Source organism: Pholcus phalangioides, unplaced genomic scaffold (assembly GCF_987345545.1).
Source record: "Pholcus phalangioides strain wild (caught in Gottingen) unplaced genomic scaffold, Ppha-v1.0 ptg000004l_1, whole genome shotgun sequence".
Taxonomy (NCBI): Eukaryota; Metazoa; Arthropoda; class Arachnida; order Araneae; family Pholcidae; genus Pholcus; species Pholcus phalangioides.
In genome coordinates, this window is record NW_028301597.1 from 52,932,627 (window position 1) to 52,956,655 (window position 24,029).

General features: G+C 35.8%; 1 protein-coding gene across 4 annotated transcripts in view; it reads right to left on the bottom strand.

The window, feature by feature from the left end:
- Window positions 1–24,029, bottom strand: part of LOC149087833 (uncharacterized) — an 80,349-nt gene that overhangs the window by 35,109 nt on the left and 21,211 nt on the right. For 3 of the 4 annotated variants that reach the window (XM_089231749.1, XM_089231748.1, XM_089231751.1), the window contains 4 exons: window positions 21,723–21,809; window positions 15,101–15,745; window positions 9,516–9,578; window positions 1,031–1,223 (listed from right to left, as the gene is read on the bottom strand). In XM_089231749.1, coding sequence (XP_089087875.1) covers window positions 1,031–1,223; window positions 9,516–9,578; window positions 15,101–15,745; window positions 21,723–21,809 — 988 coding nt within the window. The remainder of the gene's footprint in view (window positions 1–1,030; window positions 1,224–9,515; window positions 9,579–15,100; window positions 15,746–21,722; window positions 21,810–24,029) is intronic. The other variant, XM_089231750.1, reaches the window with a different exon arrangement.

The window sequence follows — 24,029 nt, forward strand, 5'->3', positions numbered from 1 at the left end:
TAATGTTACTATTAACCATGTAATATAAAGGGGTGTTTCTCCAGTTACTTTCAGTATACTTAATTAGGAAGATATTTCACAAAAACTATGATAAAAATTAGGTGAATATAATGTATTTAATGAAATAAATAATGCAGATTAATTAGCAATGATTTACGATGTACAGGGTGATTATAGCAACTAAAGTTCTGATTTAAAACACTGTAGAAGAGCCATTGTCAGAATGACTTGGAAATTTACATGAATATTCCTGAAGCAATGGAATTTTATATGACAAAGAGGAAAAAATACTTAAAAATAGCAAATTAACAATACTGTACTCATCGAACTCAAATTTGCATGCAGAATGGGAACGATGGCCACTCAAGGCAAAATGATAACTTAGATAGCATTGCACGATTTCATAATTCATGGAAACATCACAAAAGTGAAGTAATTGAACAAATTACTTCATTTTAGTGTTTGGTTAGCATATGAATCCATATGAACAAAAATGTTTGTTAGTCCAATTTATATTTGTATAATTTAAGAACTTTTCGGGAGGTTGAGAGATGAAGCTAAAATTTGAGAGACTTGGCAGCTATGCTATTGAATTGTACGTGCACCTTGTAAACATTACTCTGGGGAATTTCAAATGAATTAATGCATATAAAACTATGTTGCATTCGTGTGTGTGTGTGTGTGTGTGCATATCTTGTTAAAGTTTTTATGATGTCCAAGTTATATGTGGTCAAAACAATGGAAAGGGGAGGGTGGGGGGAGTGTAGTTGCAGTTTCATGTTTCTGATATTTCAGATCTAACAGATACAGCTTTCTAACTTATAAGTTAGTTAAATCAAGGATTCAACTGTATCTTCGTAATTTTTTCCAAGAGTGCAATGAGTTAGTTGACCTGAACAGAGAATTATGTTGTCAAAAAATTTCAGTAACTAACAAATTCAACTTCATTTTTTCAACTCAAGAATACCAGTTTTAATTTTGGTGTTGCATTTTCATTACATTTAAAAAATAACAGTCACAACAAACTTACCTGAGAAAGGCGAAATGGAAAATTCCAAGTTCCCAGGAATGATTGGAAGAGCGGGTGATATGGAATGACTGCGGCTCCCTCCACTGCTGCAATAGCTTTCTCTTCCAGCAGCAACAACAACAGAGGAATTCTGAACGGAATGGAAGAGTTCTGCTATCGGGGCTCTATGACCTTCAGGAGGAGGCTCTAGTAACTGGACAAGAGATAAAAGGAAATGAATGAGTCAAGTATTGCAGAGCTATATATTTTAAAAATGCATACACTACATATATATTAGTTTTTTCCAGGTATGGTATACATTTGTTTTATGGTGATGCGATGAATCTAGGATTATGTATAATTGGTGGTAATTAGGCATAATCACTGGCTATTTTGGTAAGTTTTATATACATCAGATGGTGATTATGCACAATCCCTAGCTCGCATTAGTAAATATGATAAATTATCAATCATTCAAATTTTCCAGACATTATGTATAAACTTCAGTCCAGGATCATGAATTTGATTGATGATGTTGGTTATGTTCAGGATTGGCAGGTTTTTGACACATGGCAGTTTTTGACGGTTTAAACTGTCACGTCAAAAACCTCAAATATTGCTTTTCGATATAAAAATTTCCATTGGAAATGCACACGTTAATTGCATGTAATGTTTAAAGTGACTATGTTATACAAAGAATAAATATTTAATATGATTCTAAAATAATTTTCTACTCTCTACAGAATTATATTGCACAAAATATATATGGTTGTTTTTTCTTATAAAATATACAATTTGAATAAAGCATAGTATAAACACGAAAGGGAAAACTATGGAATGATTCGACATTCTCCGATTCAAAATGATTCTTGACCTTCCAAAATTTCTTCAACTGCTTATATATGTGTGCATTGATATAAACCATCTGCTGTACTCGTTTTACAGCAGATAAGAGTTTAAAAAAAGGTTTATTACATCATATATGTATGGTGATTTCTGTTATTAAATTATCTAGATAACCACTGATACTTAAAACGATACACTTGTTGTGCATAACATTGAAATATATATAGTGATCAAAATACTAAATTGTAGGACTAAAATGTGATTTAATTTGGCAATGCTAGCTTGTATATGTCAAACTTGGCTTATTCTTACTTTTGCACTATGATATGGTACATTTACTAGCATTTATAATACAATGGTTTTCCAATTCAATCTGTATTCAATTCAAACGTGCAAAACAAACGCTTTGGGTATCAAGTCTTGCCAGCTCTGCTTTGGTTGAAAATACTCTTTAAAGCTCTGTGAATTTATACACCCTGATCTAAGAAATTTTTAGGTGAAAATAAATGAGTTTAATTAGTGCATAAACAGATGCTGCATGAGAATTTTTATATGGAATAAAATTTTAGGCAGATCACAAAATTTAAAATATCAAAATTGGTATTTTTCCTCAGTAATTATAATTCTGAATATAAAACCCTTTAATCTAAATAAAAGTAAGTGTTTTGTTATTTAACATATCTATCAAGTTAACAAAAACTATTTGACATCATTGAGAGTAAGATTTTGATAGTTTTAATACAGACTTAGTTTCTGGGGTCAAAAACCTAACCCTGATGCCCTATTATACATATTTTTAATAAGCAGCTCTATTCCACTTAGCAAATTGTACACAGGTAATCAGTAGCTTAGATAAATCTATATATTTAAATTGATTTTCTGTGTGTCTGTGTGTATGTTCTCTATACAAATCTACAATTTTAGATCGATCGTCGCCAAATTTTACATATATACCAAATGGGACCCGACTTGAACGATAGGCTACTTTAAAATTTTGTCAGACCAGGGCAAATGCCCCAAATGGGCAAAAAACTGTCGGGCAACAATGGTTTTTGGGCCTCAACAATCACTTTCCGAACGTTTACTTTGGTTACCGTGGTTCCCTAGCGATGAGTTTCAGACGTGTTTATGTCTTTACAATGGTTTGTCACTTCTTTAATCCTGGTATATGTATATGTATAATAGTTTATGCCTTTATAATGGTTTGCCAATACTTTCAATACTACACAATAATACTATTCAATACAATTACATTTCAATACCCTCAGTAGTGAGGCTTTTTGAATAGACGTCATAATCATCATCAGCATCGCTTTGAGGGTCAGGAAAAGGGCGAGACTCATAGAAATCACTGTTAAAATTGCCAATTTTACTGTAGAAATGCTGAAATTTGGTGGGGTTTTCCGCCACATCAATAATTTTAAAAATTGTATAGAATTCCCGATTTCTGAAATATTGTGTTGCTTAGAGGTATACTAAGCCCAGGAGATTGAATATGAAGTAATTAGCCGGACCTACTTTTGAGTTGGGTATTCATGTAATAACATTGATTTCAACTTTTTATTTATATCTTCTCAAGCATGAAAAATTAATGTCTCCATATTATCTTCTGATATTCAACTGCATAAATCCATATAGTTTATAGGTTGTTTTAAAATTAATTATGGACCCGTAAAAAGTGCATTGAAAAAATTCCACAGCTTTAATTAAGCATTTTTCAAAGCTGAAACAGGCAGATAATTAACTTGAAGTTTGGGGGGGGGGGATAGAAATATATAGCAAAAAGGAATACATTAAAAAAGGAAAGAAAAGTATATATTCATTTCTATGTTTCTTTAAATCTGGATTTGTTTATTTCATGAGTCGCACAGGAAGTCGCCATATTGGTTAATGTAGACACGGTTTGCATGTCCCTCAAAGAAAGAGGGAGATATCACGTGTTTCTAACAGCCTCATTGAAGAAAACCCGGGCAGCGCCGGGTATTATAGCTAGTAAACCATAAAATTATATTTTATATGTTCTAGACTGTTATGTTGAAAAATTCAAAATTGCAAATTATAATTAATATTTTGTTTTAATTATTGTAATAAATTAATGTTTAAAAATAAAACATTGTAATACACCAAAAAGTAAGTTTTTCATCATGTTGTACACCTATTGTGTGCAAAACATTATCAAAAGGCATTCATTTAGGTTTTTGATGGTTTTCAACAGTTTTTGATGGCTTAAACCAGTTTTTGACTGTTTAAACCAGTTTTTGACAGTTTAAACCAGTTTTTGACATCAAAAACCCAACCCTGGTTATGTTTGCACAAGAGATGTACAAGCACACATGTACAAACAGAGACAACGTAATAGATGGGTGAAGGGGGTTAAAACAATTAGTAACATCATTGTGGGTGGCAACGTGTGGGGGGCGCATTTCAAATATCAAAATTAGAGATAATAGGTATGATTTGAATAATTGAGGTACTGTCGGAAAGGCAAAATATTTAAGATGTTGATAAATATAATGGGAAAAATCAATTAATTTAATTAGCATGGGGAAAAAATACTTTAAAAAAACAAGATTAAAAGTGCACAGAGATATCATGTATATGTATGATATTATATATCACAGAGATTTTTGTAGGTGTAAAGAGAGGAAGCATTCTTAAATTCAATGGGAAGAGAGTTATAACACTTAGGTATTAGGTAAAAGAAAGGAATTTTTTTTATATATTTTTGTGAATAATTAGCAAAGAATATGTGGCGTTACGCCTAGCAGAAGATCGAGTGGATGTTAATGGTAGGGAGTATTGACATTTAAAGAGAAGCGACAAGGATTTATAAAAAAATAAATAGCAGTAGGATTTCTACACTTTTGAACAGAGTGATGGAAGGAGTATAATAGCCATTAAAAATTAGTCTTATAATTTTCTTATGTAGTGATATAATAGGTTTTACGTTAGTCAAATAATCACTACCCCAAATAGGTAAAACGTATAATAAGTACGAATGGAACAGTGAGTAGTAAAGGGTGATTACAAAAGAATGATTACAAAAGAATGATTACAAAAGAATGATTAACAAAATATTTTAGAAAATAAAATTAATACATTGTAAATTTAATTTGATTTGTAGATTATGAACACGGGATTTCCATTTCATGTCAGAGTTAATATAAATACCCAGATATTTTATTGTATTCACTTGTTCTAATTTATGACAGTTACAATCAGTGCTATCTTTATGGGCATCTTTTTCTCAGCCACCTCGTTGGGCATTTCGCCTGTTGTGGCATTGCATTTTTATAATGTTATATACCGGTTTATGAATCAAAGTCAATATTCAAGGCAGGAATGTTATGCAAAGAAAAGTTAATATATTTAGTTTTAGCGATATTAAGTTGTAGATCATTTGCATGAAACCAGTCTCTAATTTTTATCATGTCAGAATTTACTGAATTTTGGAGAGATTCATTAATGTATGTGCAAGCAAAGCACCAGGACGAGATGATATCTATCCCAGAGTCCTCAGGGAATGTGCTAATGAATTGTTGGGTTCAGTCGCACAGATATACAGGAGTAGTGTTGCTGAGGGTGTCGTCCCAAGGGATTGGAAACTTGCTAATGTTGTTCCGATATTTAATAAGGGTAGTAGAGAAGCTGTGTCCAATTATCGTCCAGTGAGTTTGACGAGCTCCCTCTCGAAAATTTTGGAAATTATCATCAAAACGCAGTTTGTGAAGTGGATAGACGAGAATAATGTATTGTCGGATAATCAGCATGGGTTCAGGAAGGGGAAGTCATGTGTGACTAACCTCCTTTGCTTCTATGATCACGTGACTGAGGCTTTGGGTAAGGGCAAAAATGTAGATGTTGTTTACCTTGATTTCCAGAAGGCATTCGATCGGGTTCAACATGGCCCCCAGTGCAGTTCTACATCACTCAAGTTACCCGCGGCACATTCTTATATTATTTAAGTGATCTGCCGGACAAATAATTACGGATCACTTGAGTGATGCGTGGCCCAGTTCCAGAGCACTTAAACGGCCGGACACATTTCCAGATCACTTGGATCCGCGAAACATTTAGAGATCACTAAAGTGGCTCTGTAGGGCACTTATCAATGGGGGAATCAATACACAACAGATACTGATTTGATACAAAGCTTGGACTGTAATTATGATAGATCAGTAATGGCTTTTTCTAACTCAGAGCTTTTTTTTATTTTGATTCATGCTGAACCCTTGATGATTACAAGACACTCCCAGAAGAAAAATAAAACTCTTCCCTTTTTACAGGGTTCCCAGCAACCTGAAAAGTAAGGAAATAAAAAAAATCAGGTAAAGTGTTTAATATTTGGCAAGTCACACAGAAAAAAATGCAGATAATTTTTAAAAGTCAGGAAAAGTTCTGTGAAGGGGGAAAAAACTCAAAAAAAAACAATTTGGAAAAACGTTCAATTCTTTTTAAATTCAATTAGTTCAACTCAATTTAAAGGTTGAGATTTTGAATTATATTTTTTTCTTCTTTAGTTTTGGTCAGGGAATGTTTTGAGTTTTGGTCTGGGATCAAGCAGATTTTGCTTGTATCTCGGGTTTATGCATGGGTTTGACTTTGTAACTAACAAAAATGGCAAATAGAAAGTTTATTAATCATAACTCATCATTTCTGAACATTGTTCAGCGGTGGTCAAAAAAACAAATAGAATGCTTGGTCTCATTTTCAAAAAGGTTCCTTCGCGTTCTCCTAAAGTCATTCTTCCGCTTTTTCGAGGATTAGTTCGTCCTGGACTGGAGTATGCTGTAAGGTTTTCGAGACCATACCTACAGAGGGACATAGAATTGGTTGAAGGGGTGCAGAGAAGAGCTACGCGTGTCCTTGTTCGCACACAGGGCTTGAGTTATGAAGAGAGACGTCATTTTTTGAATATGTTTACATTGGATGAACGCAGGTGTCGAGGAGATATGATCGAAGTGTTCAAAATTTTCAATAGGATGGACCATGAACTTTTAGTACACCACCAATCGACTGCTTTTACAAGGGGACACCAGTATCGATTGGTGAGGGACAATGCAAGGTTATGGTGTCGCAGGGAATTTTTCTCTAATAGGGTTGTTAATAAATGGAATAGCTTACCCCCGGAGGTAGTAAATTGTAACACAATTGACACGTTTTAAAATAAATACGATAAACAGGTTGGGGTAAATCAAGAAGCTATCCATACTTAGAATAAGACAACCATAAGCATTCTTTTTGGGCATTGTATAATATTTTGTCATGTGTATATATTGTTTACAATTTTTATTAATTGCATTTTTAATTAGGTTGCTGTGTTTTTTTTTTTAAATATATGACATCCATATTTTTATGGGCATCTTGTTATCAGCCACCTCGTTGGGCATTTTGCCTGTTGTGGCGTTGTTTTTGTATTTGTATAAGTAGCAGAGTAAAGTATGACTGTACTATCAGCAAACGTGATTATCTTGCCATTAATTTTTAATTACATAAATCGTTTATGAATATATTAAAGAGTAAGGGGCCAAGAACAGATCCCTGGGGTACTCCTTGGTTAACCCCTAAAAATTTACTGGAATGAGAGCCACATCTTACTCTCTGGGATCTGTTCTTCAGGTATGACACTAAAAGATTTAGAGGGATGTCTTTAATTCCACATGCTTCAAGCTTATATTGAAGGATTTCATGATTAACACTGTCAAAGGCTTTTCTTATGTCTAGGAACACAGCTACGGTTTTTCTAGATTTGTCAATATTATGTATTATGTATGTAGTAAAATCTAAGTGAAGCAGCTTCAGTAGCCCACGTAGCAAGAAGCTCATGTTAATTAAGAGAAAAAAATTAGTATGAGAAAGAAATGAGAGTATTCTTTTTTAAAACAGTTTCAAAAATCTTGGAGGTAGAAGGTAAAATGGAGATAGGCCTATAATTACTTAAATTATCATGATTTCCTGATTTGAAAATAAACAAAACAGCGGCAGTTTTCCCGAGTTATAATACTTATGAATTTGATAAATAACTAAATGATAAGGAAAACATTTAAGAACTAATAAATGAATCACATCACTAGAAACCGAATGGGAACAGATGCAGTATGGTCTGCCACAACTTTAGTGACTTTTTCCTTGCGATAAGTCGCCAAGACCGTCATAATGGGGCTCTAGGTTGCCGTATTTTTTAACATCTTTTCAGTTTTTGTTGGGTGACACCAGGTGGCACTGGCTTTGCCAAACAGGATTTTTCTTTTGTTCACAGTTTTTTTTCAAAAATTCTAAACAGCCGTTGTTCCATTTCCAGCGCGTCTCTTGGATTATTATTCCTCCCTTCTGTAGCTCGCGTCATTTAGATTATTATTTCCTTATTATCTACTGCTCAGGTTGTATCATACCATTTTATTATTTTGTTGTATTTATTACTTATTCACCCATTGCCATGCTTTCTGTCTTATCGGTTTATTATTTAAAATGAACCTACAGAATTTTTCATGCCAGGATCAGTTTATTAAAAAAAGGGTCCAGGTTTTATTTTCAATGCATAGAATATTTATTCAACATGCCTGGGTCTGTTTATTAAAAAAAGGGTTCTGGTTTCAATTTTAATGCATAGAATATTTATTTATTCAACATGCCCGGATCCGTTTATTAAAAAACGAATCCAGGTTTTAGTTTTAATGCATAGAATATTTATCCCTGGAATTCCTTATGCCCCGATCTGTTTATTGTTAAAAAAATGGTCCAGGTGTAATTTTTTTTAACTGATATTTTTTTCTATTTTTATGCTTGGTGGTTTCTATTATGTTTTGCATGCTGATTTTTTTTCGGCGTCCGTAGTGTCTGACAGCCTTGGCGACTCCTCGTCAGGCCATCAGATATGTTTGGCGCCAAAAATAGACAAGTGGCGGACCATATAACAGCTGTTCCACCGAATGAGATAACTGATCAATAATAGAAATGATTTCTTCCGGGTACGTTGGGAAGATGAAAAAAGATCTGTTAGAATAAGGGGACTAATTTTTTGTAGTTATCCGTAGGTGGAATGGATGATGAAACAATGTTTACAAAATGATCATTAAATTTATCAGGGAAGGACTGGGGATTGCTACAATTTTTACCAATTATCTTATCGATAAACTTCCATCGTTTGAAGGAAGTATCATATTTTGAAAACTGTTGAGAAAAGCAAAATTGTTTAGAAAATTTGATTTTGTATTTTATGTAATGAGTAACATTATAATATGCAGTACTAACCTCCTGATCATATGGATATTTTTTAGTTTTTAAATAAAGTTCCTGTTTGATTTTAATTAAATGTTTTATCAATGACGTAATCCAAGTTTTATCACTCCATCTGGAAAGGTTAATATCACGATATGATGTATGGTTATTTATCATGGTTTCAAGCTTAACAATAAATTTATCAAAAGCACCATCACTTTGAGAATAATTTAAGCGAAATGTATAATTCTGAATACATAGAGAACTTGAACACATAGAGATCTAAAACATCCCTTTTCCAAATGTTTCCTTTTATTAACACTACATAGTTGACACTTGCTTTTACAAATTCGAACAGACTAGAAAAATTTATTCCTGAAATTGGAGGTTTGAAAATGCGGCGAAATAAAATATGGATTAAAAAATAGAAAAATATACTTACTCTACTCATCTCCCCTTCGCGACTCAAAAAGACTTTGTTTTCCAAAACTAGCTTTTCAATTTCCTAGACAATGAATAAAATGAGTCTGATTATTAAAGTGCATGCATGTAAGATATGAAATAAATCGCACAGGGATAACATAAAAAAAAAATTCATGGTTCCTCTGAAAGTGTCAAATGACTGTTCTATTCAGAATAATAACAGCAGCCAAAATAACCCTCATGTATTTTGTATAAAATCTAATTACACCATTGATGTTGTAATAATCATCATTAGTTAGTTATAAGTGTTAGTCATAATTCTGATAATGATTGGGTGTGAAAACTCAGTTCAAACATGTTATGTGTTGGCTCCCAAGGAAACGGCAGCGGCCTTAATTCAAAGTACTCCAAGCTTTTTCTAATGATTTCAAAAACAGACTTTATTCAAAATTAGAACATTAACAAGAGTAGCCTAAATACGATTACTTTCCTCTACCATCCCTCAATCAAATCTCTCCCAATACTTCAGCCTCTCATACTTTTTAAATTTGACGTTCTCCCAAATCGCTCCTTCACTCGAGCCCAAAGTCACGTTACATTTCTTCCTTACAACTTCTTCTGGATTCACAGTCATCAGCTCTATCCTTTTCTCCTCAGCTCCGACATCTTCTCGACCACACGTGCAGTCTTCCTCCACTTCCTGAATACAGACTTAAATCTGTTATCTGCTTTGAACTTCTGTATCTTCTTCGTCAAATCGCATGGTACGATGCAATGACTTTCGTGTCATCATCAATATTTTGCAACGTCGCACATGTTATCCGAAGACACTCCAGTTCGAACAGCTGCTCGGTCTCTCATTCCTGCCGCTGGGCTTAGTCTTCTTCCTTCTATCGCAGCCACTGTCCTCTTCATAATTCTTCCACTTGACGATGAGGTTCTTCAGATCGGCGACTCTGTTATCCGAAGACGGCTTCTCTCCCAACTCCAAAAAAAAACGCCAGCATCTCCAAGTCTTTCTTTCGTCCTCTCACCAGACATGACATTTTTCTTCTATCGCAGTCCTGTGCTGTATCTCACTCCTGAGAAATCTATTGGCTCCCAAGGAAATGGCAGCGGCCTCAATTCAGAGTATTCCAGGCTTTTTCTAACGATTTCAAAAACAGACTTTATTCGAACTTAGAACATTAACAAGCATAGCCTAAATACGACTACTTTCCTCTACCATCCCTCAATCAAATCCCTCCCAATACTATCGCCTCTCATACTTTTTAAATTTGACGTTCTGCCAAATCGCTCGAGCACAAAGTCACGTTACATTTCTTCCTTTTCAGCGGCTGTTCAATAGCTTCCTATATGTCAGCATCTGCACCAGCAAAAACACATTTCCTAGCCAAATCTGTATTTGTTAGCTGAGGCTGAAAAACAATCTTCTAGAACTGCCAAAAAATTTATAAGGCTATACATTCGTTAGCTGAGGTATCAGCATATTTTGACATAAATATTAGATGCAAATAGATTTTGTTGTGTTTCTTCTATAAGAAACTATGTTTAGGTTTATCTAAAGATATACCTACAAAGAAGCTTGCCATTAACTAAAATTCAATTTGCAAAGCTTTTTTGAGGATTTTGTATTCAATTGCTATATATACATCATTGGAACCTTGTTTTTAGTTAAACATGAACTAGATGATTTTAAATAATGAAATCCTTCCGTATTTGCTGGGGAAATATCCTACTGTAACATCCCTTAATGGGGTTACGTGCCCGGTTCGAATTATCCAGTTAAAGGCAGACAACAAACAGGAAACAAACAAACAAGTTGTTAGTATCACTTCAAAAGGCTTTATTACAATAACGGTTATTTTACACTAAGTTAGACTTCGTTCATTAAAACAATTTTTTTGCGTTAAAGCAGAGCTCAGCATGGATCATGGCCTCAAAACTAGTGAAAATAGTGACCAAAATGTTCAAAAAAGAGAGACCAAATAGTGACCAAATTGTTTAAAAGCGACCAAATAGTGACCAAAATAATTTTAGACAGAGACCAAATGGACCAAATTGAATTTAGTTTTTACTAAACTTTGTACAAATAACTTATCAAATTTATCAACAACTATGTGTGAGAGAGTAACATTACATATATATATATTATTGTAAATATATATTTTTTTTGCACACAACATACACCCCTGCAAAAAAAGCATTTACTCCTTTACCCAGAAACAGTATAATTTTGGCCCCTCCACCTGTAATTTTTAACAGAAAAAGACTCGGCGGCCTTCCCGGTAAATTTCCCATGAACCTTGTAAGCACCAACGTGGCGATCAATCCGTTGTGATCCAATCAATCACCGTTTTGCGGCGGTCAATTCATGATGGCTGACAAAGGGCACATAAAATTACAAAAAAAATATATAATTTATAATATGAATCAACCTAATATGAGAAAATCGATAGAAATACATCGAGAAATATGGAAAATTAGGATAAAATGAACACAAAAATCGAATCAATGACCAGTGCCGTCTTAAAGCATGGGCCCACCCGGGCACGGCCCGGGGACCTCACAAAAATGAGATCTGGTTGAAATTTGAGAATGTTTGGTAGGGCCTCCGAAAAATCAATTGGCCCGGGGGCCCATGATACTCTTAAGACGGCCCTGTCAACGACATACCAGGTTTATAAATGCAGTTGATACAGAGTTTATGAATGCTGCTGTCAGGGTTACCTATTTTAGCGCGAAAAAATCGCCACGTTAGCTCCGACTCCTCCCGTAATTTTCAACGAACAAAAACAGTGGATTTGCCCCCCCCCCCACCCGAGGCTCCCGATTTACCATGGCCGTAATACAATATTTTTTTCTGGAGGGGAAACATAATTTTACTGCCCCTTGACTGTGAAATTCGATAATTTTGCAAATAAAATTTAATTGCCTTTTCTTAAATACACCATTCCATCAAAAATGTAGTTCGAGGCATTGCTCCCCGCCCCAGTTTTGGATCTGATCACGGTATGTAACAACCCGGGCCGCAAGTACGAACGAAAATTTACTGTCGCCCGGGGCCGGTATCCATTTTTTAAACGGAAAAAGAGTAAACTCGGCACCCTTCCTCGTTCAACACCCGTGGAACCAGACGCCGCCCTCTCCTAGAGCGGTCATAACAGCGGCTCGAGACAAAAACGTTTTAATAACTTTCGAGGTCTAAAAAGGGGATTGTTTTACACAACACCGATATTAAGTCAACAATCGGTATCGTGAAGATGCTCTAAATTAAGTTACGGCCAGAAGCGGATAAAGGTCGGTTGTTGACGGCCACGGGCATAAAAAAAAAAATTAATATTAGGCCTCTTAAATTAGGAAAAAAAGTGTAAAGTAGGGGTCAGCGTGCTCGGTGTGCCCACCGTTAAATCCGCCTCTATTTACGGCTCGCATGCACATTAACTGCGTTTTTATCAGCCTGATGACCAATTTTCATCTGATTTGGAAACCCTTGTGTTAAACTAAATGCTGAATTGCAGGATTCTGTGATCTTTTCATAAACAGTTCTCCTTTCGATCATACCTGGGGCTACGGTTTCTTGCTGAGATTTAAATCCAGTTAGAAAAATAGTATGAATTTTATTTCTAGATAGATCGCGATTTTCAGTCGGATGATTTTTTTTATTGTAAGTAAATTCAAAATACTTGCGAGCTTCTTTAACCTTGGCCACCTACAAGAGTATTCCCCAAAGCGTATTATCATATAAATAGTACGCATCTTTAATACGCGCGCTTTGGTATTCTCCCGCTGCGCTTAAGTTAATTTCTGCATTGGCTAATCGTCATTTCAAATATTAAAAAAAAAATTAACAAAAGTAACGATAGAACAAACAACAAATGTAACTTGCTCGATGCTCCAAGAAAGGAATTCTGCCCTTAGGACTAAAACTTTTTAAAACAAATAAAATAAAGGATCAATTTTAAAATAAGATGAAAATGAAAAAACGAGTGAGCACGAGTGGGGAAATAAGAAAGAATGGTAGTAGGAAGGGGGGGGGGGAGGTGGAATTCTTTGTTGTAAGTACGCCTTTTACGCTATTTTTTTCCGACAGGCTTTTCCATAAAATGACTCTTTAACCAAGGAGCTTTCTTTCCAAGCGCCTTGAAATCAAGTTATGCTGACATCACACGGTATGCTCCCGGGAAGATAAGACGCCTTCATGTACAGGGGTTCTACCAAAGCCTCCTAGACTATACTACTTTCCTAGGTACTTCTAGGAGGCTTTGGTTCTACGGGAAGGGAGCTAACGATCGTAGTTCAATGAAGGGAGGGAGAAAATTAGGGACCTTGAACCTTTAAAGTTCTTCCTTGAAGAAAAGAAAAACACTGACAGCAGAAAAGCGTGCGAGATCGAGGTTTTTTGCTAAAAAAAGTGGAAAAAGTGACCTGGGCCTGAAAATACGTAATAAAAGTGACTAGTTTCTAAAAAAGTGACTTTTAGTGAAAAAGGTGACCTGTACCGAGCCCTGGTTAAAGTCAATTATTTGAACATCAATTTTAATTATAAAAAAGCGTGGATCTCACCGCAGAAGTCCATGTCCATTTAGCTGGACATCACCTTTCTTCTCGCAGACCAAGAGACGCAAGTGCACCAGATACGATAGCGATGTAGATCCATTCATGTCATTGGAACCAACCGAATAACAGTGTCCCAAGTTTCAGAACAAGTCGTCAGCAACCAGTTTCCAGGTAGACCTCTCAGTAATCATTGATGACAGTTCATCGGAGTCCAGCCAGTTGAACGTTGAAGATAGAGGTACTGAACGTTTCTATAGCGTTAGACCAGAAGTTTTGTCACGAACCAGACCATTCAAGGTTTCATCTGCCAGAGGGCAACTAGTCACGGGTTGAACTGCAAGACTCTTTAATCGGTTATTTATCTGTTATAAAAACATCTTCACCGGACCCGCCAGGAACAAGAATGGTAGTTATTTAGATCATATTATATTAAAATTTCATGACCGAAATCAAGAACAAGCTACTCAAGTAGCCAAAGCAAAAGATGAACACTTGAATGAACACGTGAATGCCATTAGTGAGATCGAGAGACGCGCTTTTATACATTGTAAACAGGCTTTAACTTTAGGACCATTCGTCCACTGGCAACACTCAGTCTCTTGATAAAAATTCAACAATTCACAAAAATAATTTGCATACGATCGCATGCCGGCAACATCACAATCGGCCTCAATCGCTGCCACACGACCACCGCCGCCGATGAAAAACAAGTAAACATTTATGCGATGCTGACTTCTACGCTGGGGGGCCCATGGATACGTTACACTACAGCTAAGAAATTTTTCTGCTCCTACAACATAATTGCCCATAATATGTTTGACTTGGCTTACCAATGTCATATTCGCCGCCCTAGTATTTTTTTGTCCAAAATCCTTTTTTTTAGAAATATATTTAAATACCATAATTTCTCACTTATGCGTCGGTGCAAGGGAATAAGGAAAAAAGACTAATATTTTATATTTTTCTTAATATATTTTGGAAGAACTTTTAGAAATTATGCGTTAAAATGTATTTGAAAAAAATTATATAAAGCAGTTAAAGTACCTGATTAAGGCCTTCAATACTATTTGGCATTCCAGGAACATTGCATTGTGGGCCATGAGCAATAGGAATGGGCCCACTGGTATGGACAACTTGAAGAGTTTTATGCGCCATTGTCGAAGTATTGTGCAAGTTGCTGCCATTGTTAGTAGATACTGCAGAATGACGTACCATCTCTGCTGTAATCTTGGCCTCCTCAGCAGACTTAATTGCACGTTCAGCAGCTTCTTGTTTACGAATGGCAACCTGCTCTGCAGTATCAGCTAAACGTTTCACAGCACTGAGAGAATCTTGGAACGCCTTGTTATATAGAGCATCAGCTCCCCCTAATTCTGGTCTAGTTTTTTCTGCATCATCGGCAGTTTTACGTGTCGTCTCTGCTGTAATTTTAGCATCAGCAGCAGCCTTAATTGCCCGTTCAGCAACTTCTTGTTTACGAATAGCAACCTGCTCTGCGGTACCAGCTAATCGTTTCATGGCACTGAAAGAATTTTCCAGTATCTCATTATAGCCTTTACTAGATCCCTGCGCAACAATTGTGGCAGAGGACAATTGTGCCTGGACTGGACTTTGTCGTTGACAACAGAGTAGACCACTACCACTTGCTTTGCTGTTCTGATTTGAACGTTGTAACTTCTGCCTGATAAACTGATTGAAAAAAAAAAGCTTAATTTTAATGCCATACTACAGTAAAATGATTCATCCTGAATAAAAATTTTCTATAATATAGTTATACAGTAGATATTGCTTATTGAAATAATGTATAATGTTATCATTTGGGTATTGTTATTACGAAAGAACATCAATTATTCGAAACAATTGGGGGTGTTCGGATAACCGATCATTCACAGAAAAAAATTGTACCAGTGTCATAGAAACGAAAAAACAGTGACATTAAATGAAAAACTGTACATATTTTGTATAACACGTCTTACAAATAACAAAGAAAACTGACAAGTCTAGTTTGACAAGCTCAAAATTTCAAAATGGCCATTAAAGTATGCCTACAGTTTAGGAAAAGTAGTTCAGATTTTTTTTTTTTTTGCTTCATAACTGAGACTAGTTTTTTTACTTTTTCTTTTATTGCCGCCAAATCTTATAAACGTTTTAAGGCAGCAATTGGACAGCATCACATTCTTCTTGTTGTTCTAACCACTTCATAGCCACCTCCAGTGAAAAGCTTCTTTACTGGATGGTCCTTTTTCAGCACGGTTGTTGTCACAAGGGTCTTGATCGTCAATGACATTGGCAATGATTTCATTGTCCGTCAATACTTGATAGCCAGGGTCATTGACATCACATTCAAACTAGTCTTGAATATTTTGTTGGTCGTATTCTTCAATCCTGAAGATTCTTTCATCAGCCCAGCCAGTTCTGATACAAATTGGCTGTTTGGTGGCTCATCTGATGAAAGGAGATTATTCTGGAAGGGGGGAAAGCACTAGTGGTGGCTTCTACATGGTGTGCAAATTTGAATTTGCTGACTGGAACACTTTCAGTGAACAGATGTTTCGGTTGATCATTATTCAGATAATCGATGGACTACTATACTTTTGAAATTATCATCATATGAGAAAAAATTTGTTTGTAGTTGTTCCCACTTTGGTTTAGAGTCAGGCGGGGTAATTGGAAAAAAGACAGCTGTTAACAATTTGGTGGCTTTTATTGAAATCTAACAAACAGAATTAAATTGGGTATTATTGTTAGCAGCCCTGAGCCAAATCTCACCTTTTTGATAGAAGTTGATTGGCCCTAGATAACAGCTGGTAGTTAACAACAACCAAAATTCTACTGCACATTTCTTTTGTTTTCAAGTTTTGCTTCTCCACCTGCTGCTACAAAAACGTAAGGATCAAATTATTGTTTTGATATGATTAGTATACATTCACAACTTAATGCAGTGTTTTTTTTTCATCTTAAGCTTTTCTGGAGCTCATCTATCCTGTTTTCAATTACCTCAAAATTTTGAGAGCGTGGGGTGATTGAAAACAGTTTTATTTACTTTTTATTTACATTATTCTTACTATTTGATATTACTTTATTTTACTACTTAATTTGTATTACTTAATTTGTATTACTTTATAATTTACTTATCTACAGTTTCACTGTTGTGTATTTCCTTGAAATTTAATTGTTGTAAGAGTCCTTGATGTTAGTTGATCTGGAGTTCAAGAACTATGTTTTACTTGTCTTAGAAGAAATAAAATACCACAAAACTGCAAGAAAAAGACATCTGGTCCCTTGAAGATCTGAACAATACAGTATTTGATATGAACAAAAATAAGACTTACTGTGAGGCACACAAACATTACGGTGTGCCCACTACAAATATATACCACAGAATCAAAGAAAGAAAGATAAGCATTGATAAATGGAAGCAGGTGGTCCAACCAAACTTTCAGCAGACGTGGAGCTCTAGTTGGCTAAATGCCTCGTTGCTCGATCCAAGATGGGATTCCCATGTGATAAAAAGGAGCTGAAAACACTTGCTCAGAAATATGTAACTGAAAATAATTTAGAAGGTAGGTTTTGTGATGGGCTACCGGGCAATGACTGGTACAGTGGATTTATGCGACGGCATCCAAAGTTAGCATTGAAGAAGCCTGAACACCTACAAAATTATAGGAAAACTGCCAAAGACCCTGAAATGCATGGGCTAAGGCCAGTATTACACTGTACAAGTTTTGTAAAAGTGCTTTGATAAAACTTGAAAAATACAACCAATAAACTGATCAGTTGGATAAGCTTGAATGTAACCCATCAGCTTATTCATTGTATTTTTCAAGTTTTATACACAAGCACTTTTATAAAACTTGTATAGTGTAATACCGGCCTAAGGTGGCTTTAAATCACCTTACTAACTTTGGTTACCTCATAGTAGTAGTTTCCAAACAAGTACAGAATAAGTATAATCCTTGAAAAGAAGCAGATTCTCATTTCCAGCAGATTAATTACATGTTATGTTCAAACAAACCAAAAATTGTTTCTAATTACTCTACCTGACCCTATATTGTTTCTGTTTTTTTTTTGTGCATTTAAAGCTAGGGTTCAGCCAGAACACTTGGCTCTGTACAAGTACAGAAGTCGAAAAAAAACTTATCTTAGTGCATATCATAACAAGGAGTGGTGTGTTAAAAGGCTGCTGTAGTAAGTTATTTACAAAATACAACACCACGACAGGCAAAATGCTTAAAGAGGTGGCTGAGAAAAAATGTCCATAACAAACATGGATGTCATACATTTTTCAACGACAGCAACACAATTAAAAGTGTAATTATAACTAAAAACTATATATACATGACAAAATATAATACAATATGTCAATAAACAATATTTATGGTGTTTTATCTAAGGGGCCGTTCAATTATTATGTAAGCAAACTTTTAGCCATTTTTGACCCCTTCCCCCTTTGCCAGCAAAAGTCAGCAAAACTTTGACCCCCATTGTCAGCAAAATTTTGTCATCAGCTCTGCTCCTCTGAATCCTAACGCATATTGGTGGGATCAGAGACGTACACAGACGACAATCAATTGCTCCCCCAACAATCAAAAATTTATTTTTTAATTGAAATTTCTGAAGAAAATATCTTTATATGTTATTATAATCAATTTCTGTTAATTTGAATGTTATTTGAAGGCTATGAACTCAAAAAATTTATCTTCAATACATTCATTGCGACCCACCCTCTAAGCCATATAATGATAAATTGCAAAAAACCCCTTGGTCCGCGGACCAAGTATGGCCCTGGGGGTTATCTGATGCGGCTTGCCCTCCTCAAACCTAATTTTAAGAAATTTAACAAAGTGGCACATTTACAGATCACTTAAGTGTCCCATGGTACAATTCCAGAGCATTTAAGCAGCCTGTGGCACATTTAGAGATCCCTTGAGTGACATGTGACATAGTTTTAAAGCATTTAAGTGACCCCCAGTGCGGTTCTACATCACTCAAGTTACTTGCGGAACATTCGCATATTATTTAAGCGATCCGCCGGGCATATAATTACGGATCACTTGAGTGATGCGTGGCCCAGTTCCAGAGCACTTAAGTGGCCCAGATCACTTGAATCTGCGAAGCATTTAGAGATCACTAAAGTGGTTCTGTAGGGCACTTATCAGCAGGGGGGGATGTTACTTCAAGTACCACAAACTATCGAAAGGTTTTTCTCGTGTTTGGCACACCGAGTAAGATGCCATTAAAAATATTTCATATTTTCATTAAGGGTGGTTGGGGGTCATTCAAGTATTACGTCAGCGTCGAGGGGGTTTTGGATTTGATGATTTTTGATGGGGGGGGGGGGTTTGAAGGTTGCTTATATCATCAACCCCCCCTTTTTGAAGATATGAAATATCCTAAGCTGCTGACGAAATTTTGTTGGGGGGGGGGTCAGTGTTCTGCTGAAAAGTGGGGAGGGGGTCAAAAATGGCTGAAAATCTGCTTATGTAATACTTGATGACATAAGCATTATCCAAACCCCCCTTCCCATCAAAAAAAATGTCAGCAAACAGACCCCTCCCCCATCGATGTTGACATAATACTTGAATGGCCCCTAAGTATGGATAGCTTCTTGATTCACCCCAACATGTTTATCATATTTCGTTTCAAACATGTTAATTGTTAGAATTTACTACCTGTTAAGTAATTACTTCATTCATTAACCTATTAGAAAAAAATTTCCTGCAACACCACAACCTTGAATTGTCCCTTAACAATCGATATTGGTGTCCCCTTGTTGCAGCAGTCAATTGATGACATTAATAATTCATGGTCTATCCTATCCATCCCGTTGAAAGTTTTAAAAACTTCTATCATATCCCCCAAAACCTGCATTCTTCCAATGTAAACATACTGAAGACATCAAGGCTTTCTTCATAGCTCAAGCCTTGTGTACCTACCAGAGCATGCGTAACTCTTCTCTGCACCCCCTTAACCAAGTCTATATCCCTATGTAGGTAAGACTTCCAAACCCCTATGTCATACTTCAGTCCAGGATGAACTAAGCCCCAGAAAAGTGAAATGATCACTTTAGGAGAATGCAAAGAAACCTTTTTAAGTGAAAACAAGTATTCTGTTCAATTTTTTGACCCCCACTGAACAGTGTTCAGAAAACCTCTCAGCCACTCATAAATAAGACTACCCAGATCTGTGATAATAGTTGCTTTCAGGATAATAACACCATTAAAAATCATAAGTGAAACATGGGTTCTCCAAATGAGCGACCATGGACTTGTCAACGCTAAACGTCACGTTCCATTCATTTGCTAGCAATCCTATTGATACCCTGACCAAGTTTATTAATAAAAAGTGAAAAAAGTATGGGGCCAAAAACACTTTCTTGAGGGACTCTATGGGTGACACTTATCCAATCAGAGAATTCCCCATTAACCATTGTGGCTATCTCTTAACCACGATACTATCTAATTTGGCCAGTTTCCCACAATCCCAATCTTGTGTAAACGCTTCAAGAGTTCACCATTGTGGACCCGATGGAATGCCTTCTGGAAATCTAGGTAAACAACATCTAAATTTTTGCCCTTACCCAAAGCCTGTGTCACGTGATCATAGAAGCAAAGGAGGTAGACTACAGATGACTTCCTCTTCCTGAACTTATGCTGATTTTTTAACAATAAATTACTCTTGTCTATCCACTGTTCAACAATTGCATTTTGATAGCAATTTCCAAAATTTTTGATAGGGAGCACGTCAAGCTTACTGGACAATAATTGGACATGGCTTCTCTACTACACTTTTTAAATGTCGGAATCACATTAGCAAGCATCCAGTCCCTTGGGACAATACCCTCTGCAATACTATTTATAAATCTGTGCGACTAGACTCAACAATTCATTAGCACATTGCCTAAGGACCCTAGGATAAATATCATCTGGACTGGGTGCTTTGCTTGCACATACATTTTATAGAAGATTTAGGACCTTCTCATCTTCTACTTGAATATATCGTTGAGGATTTTATTGCTCATGCAACACCTATACATCGAATATTGTTTTATTTATTAAAAACTAATGTGAAAAAATTATTGAATGCACCACACATGTTTGGAGATAACTGTCCTCTTACATCTGCTATTGGCATACATGAAAAATGATTTTGGTCGATGTATATAGATTCAACTTCCTTTTTATTATAATTTTCTTCAACACCCTTCTTTCATTAGTGAACGATGACAGGTCACCTCGTCCACTTTTATACTCTATGAATGCTCTTTTCTTCCCAAGATAAAGATTATGCACGTTATCTGTGAACCAGAGGGGACAAGATGTACAAATGTGCTTTTTACAAACAAAGGATATGAGTCAAGCAAAACAGAGGACAGCTTTGTACTAAATACTTCACATAGACTTACCACCTCAACTGATTCCAATCTGTCTTTGAAAATTCCTATCCTTTCTGTCAAAAAATCAAAGTTGGTGTTCTTTGAAAACAAGGAACCATTCTTCTGTTATCAGCTTCACCCGAAGCGAAAACTAAAGACACGATAATCACTAGAAGAGAACTCACCCCCCTCACCTTCCCGAAACATGTTCAACAAGATCCTTGGAAGTAGTGAGAACTAAATCCTAGATAGGGGACCACTAGGGATACTGCTATCTCTAAGATGACCTACCTTGACTTCCAGTTGTTCACCACTAGCCACTATTGGTTTCCATTGAGACATTGTTCTCTGGTATTCTTCAGACCATTCTTCTGGAGTCTATTTTTGCAAGTAAAATATAAGGGAGGGGAGGAAGGAAACTTTAATTAGCATTCACCATTTCAGTCCACAAATTTAAAATAAGTGTAGAAGTACCATTGAAAAAATACTATATATCCTCGATCATACACAATCTACACATGTATAGACAGTGATTAGCATTTTCAATTCATTAGAAAAAGCTTTCAAGACATATTTTACCCATCAGATATACTTCTTGTTCATCCATTAATTTCCTGAATAGCAGAGCTGTACCATAGACTGCAGGGACCTTGGGACAAATATACGAAACTTTAATGTTGTAGAGTTAGCAGAGACCTAACCTGTGGAATAGGTATCTTCAACCCAGTACGGGTAAAAACTCCAGTATCATTAAATTATTATTGAAGGAATTTACATTAATGTTCATAAAATAGAGTTGGTACAAGAAACTAAATCTATGCATGCTATCCCAACAACATATAGCTCTGACTAATTTCAAAGGATAGTCCAAGAAAGTTAAAAAATGACCAAACCAGTCATTCATGCTCTTGTAATGGCTCTCAACTACTAACACTCGAACAATAAGTCAAACAGCCAATCAGTAAACAACCCAGTGGTCTGGAAATTAGCAAGCAGGTTTCAAGCAAGTTTATTCTTAGATCCACAATGCTGTATGCATCACCTGCGTGGGCTCACTCTTGTAAAATAAACATCAAGAAGCTACAAACAGCCCAAAATAAAATCTTGAGATTTGTAAGAGCACTATGGTTCATGAGAGGGCTAAACATTAGACAAGACTAGGCATTCCACACATTTTCACTTACATAAAAAAAAATTAAATAACCAATTTGAGAATGCTAAATTTGCAGTATGAAAATCTTAAGGGAATTTCTGATTACAATGTGGGGTCCTTGAGAAAGTACAGGAAACCACAACAGATTAAACACTTGAATTGTAAATATAATTTTTGCAATAAGAAATTGCAAATTTCTTATTGCATTAATTGTGTTTTAATCACATCTATATCAAAGAGAGAGAGAGAGAAAAGACTTTTTTTATTGTTTTATACTTTGATGCAAAGAAGTGCTGATACAGGACTTTATTGTAACCTGGTTTCTGGTAAGACTTACCTGGTGGATTTAATGGATAAAAACTGAAGCACTGAGTTCTGAACAGAACTGTATTTAAGTATGTAAATTTCTGATGTAACAATAACTTGGGGTTTTTTGTGTCAGGACACCCATGCAATGTTTTTTCCCCTTTTTTCCTACCCTAGGATGAGGATAAGTTGACTGATATTGGTGGCTGAGCTGTACTTGTGTAGACTGTGGCGACATTTACCTTGCAATGTGACACACAATAACTGATTTTGACCAAATTCTCTCTTCATTAACTTACACATACAAACACTAACATAATTTACTTCTTCATAGGCCTTCATGGCCAATTTTTTATCGCTGACAGTTGGTCCCCAAGGGCTGGGAATCAGCTAAAAATTTAAATCTGGTTAGCAAGCAGGAGTTCATCTTCATTTTAGCCTTAGATTGTGACGATTATTTTGTTTGCAGAGCAACCAGTGGAAAAGTGTTAGGCTACTCCTGACAGAAACCCCAGGTCAGCAAAATAAGGTGGATTCTTATCTATCTCTTCCTCTTATTTATGTTGAAATATAGGAAGGGCCGCAAACTAGGGAGGAGCAGGAGGGTCTGGTACCCCCGGTGCTAGAATAGAGGAGGCACCAAACTCACTCTAACCGCTCCTTCTACATTACATGGAGCACCAAAAATGGGTGCTTACTCTGGGTGACAAAACATTTAGTTGGGCCCCTGAATGTAGGTTATACAAATACAAATACAACGCCACAACAGGCAAAATGCCCAACGAGGTGGCTGATAACAAGATGCCCATAAAAATATGGATGTCATATATTTCAAAAAAAAAAAACACAGCAACCCAATTAAAAATGCAATTAATAAAAATTATAAACAATATATACACATGACAAAATATTATACAATGCCCATGAAGAATACTTATGGTTGTCTTATTCTAAGTATGGATAGCTTCTCGATTCACTCCAACCTGTTTATCGTATTTATTTTAAAACGTGTCAATTGTGTTACAATTTACTACCTCCGGGGGTAAGCTATTCCATTTATTAACAACCCTATTAGAGAAAAATTCCCTGCGACACCATAACCTTGCATTGTCCCTCACCAATCGATACTGGTGTCCCCT